The sequence below is a fragment of the Tachypleus tridentatus genome, chromosome 9 (assembly GCF_004210375.1).
Source record: "Tachypleus tridentatus isolate NWPU-2018 chromosome 9, ASM421037v1, whole genome shotgun sequence".
Taxonomy (NCBI): domain Eukaryota; kingdom Metazoa; phylum Arthropoda; class Merostomata; order Xiphosura; family Limulidae; genus Tachypleus; species Tachypleus tridentatus.
The window spans coordinates 44324782-44326442 of NC_134833.1; the positions used below are offsets into that span (position 1 = coordinate 44324782).

General features: G+C 32.5%; 1 protein-coding gene across 1 annotated transcript in view; it reads right to left on the minus strand.

The window, feature by feature from the left end:
• LOC143227359 (uncharacterized) overlaps window positions 1-206 on the minus strand; it is an 8618-nt gene extending 8412 nt beyond the window's left edge. The window contains exon 1 of the mRNA XM_076458813.1: window positions 120-206. Coding sequence (XP_076314928.1) covers window positions 120-206 — 87 coding nt within the window. The remainder of the gene's footprint in view (window positions 1-119) is intronic.
• Window positions 207-1661: the final 1455 nt, after the last annotated feature.

The following is a 1661-nucleotide window of genomic DNA, read 5'->3' on the forward strand; positions in this document are numbered from 1 at the left end:
TTTTGTTCTTCATGTTCATTCACACACTTGAAAATCATTGATTAGTGATTATGCAATTCAACATTTAATAGCCTCATACCTTTCCAACCTTTCTGTTCTTCAAATATTCTTCTCCTCACTTCTGTTACTAACTGCAAATTGATAGAGGTGTCATATGAAGTGGAGGTCTTACTTGGAGAAGTGAAGATCTTACGTAGAAGACTCATTTCTTCAATTTACTTATGTCAACTTTAACAACTGAAAATTAATGTAAAAAAATATGTAAATATTAAGAAACAACAACAACAACTTTTATAAACCATACGAATGAAATTGAATCCTGGTACTGTCTCTTTTGGGCTATTGTAGTTTGGATACTTCAGAAATACAAGTTTTTCATTACCACCAAAACAATGTTGTGCAGAAATTCTCTCCATTTAAATTTTTGGTTTATAACAATGGTTTTATGACACCAAACCTTTAAAATAAAATGTATTAAACTACTTTAAGAAATTTAGCAACTTTTTACATTAGGTAAATATTATGTTTCACTACTGTCAGTGAAAATATTTTTAAAAATTCACCAAATTTCATCTTAAGCTGTTATATAAGATTCTCCCTAAAATAAGTTTAAAATTTTGTTTTCAAAACTTTGCTTATAACATACTGCTGTTATGGAAAGATTAGCCCCCATTTACAAATTACAAAAAGTATCTGAAAGTTGCCAATGCTTTGATAACTCTCATAAACTTGTTAGAGTTCTTTTAAAGCAACTTTCTTTTCATTGTAGGTGAAGGATAAGGCAATGAGAAGAGCACATGTGATTATATCTAAATGTATTTTGACTTCCAAAGTACCTTTTGTAAGGAACCACAAAAATTACTTGAGTTATAGTGACTTGTGGAATTTGCAGAAAAACACAGAAATACTACTATACGTACATATACTATAGGTACGAGTTCAATATGTAACAAACAATGCTGCAGTGAAGACTGTGGTATTTTTGGATATAAGCATAACGAAAGGGTGGTGTTTGGGGTTTTGATCCTCCAATCAGCTATATGCAGCAGTGACTAAACACTGAAGAAATGTGGAAAATTTGAAAATATTCAAGAAAATTATTCTATTAGAAAGAAAAGAGAAAAAGTGAGGCTGCAAGTTAAACCCACATTGACTCATAGAAAGCACAATGTATAAAATTCGAGAAAAGCATCACAAATTTAAGAAATTTAAATTGATTGACATGATGGGGAATTTCAAAAATAATAATGATTAAAAAGTTTTAATTTTAAAAATTTAGAAATTTACTGGCAGTCAGCATTGTTTCAAACCAATGGTCACAGGGTATGGATATCCACATAACTGTAAGATGAAGGTTCACAATTGAAGGTTCGAAATGCATTCTAGATGGCTCAACTCCAGTGGTTGAGTAAATGGTATCAGGAGGTCCCATCATGAAGAAGGGTGATATCTCAACTCCTCTGAAGACCACATCTCATATACATCAACAAAACACCACTGCTCCACCCTCAACAGAATGGTTATAGCCATCTTTTTGTGGAACCCATTCAGAAGGATGCCTCCAAGGGTGACCATCCCAGCAGCTTGGAACTGGTAAGGATTCTCACACTTTATAAGAAAAAAAAAAAGGGGGAAGTGAAAATGCACTGGAGAGTCCAGAG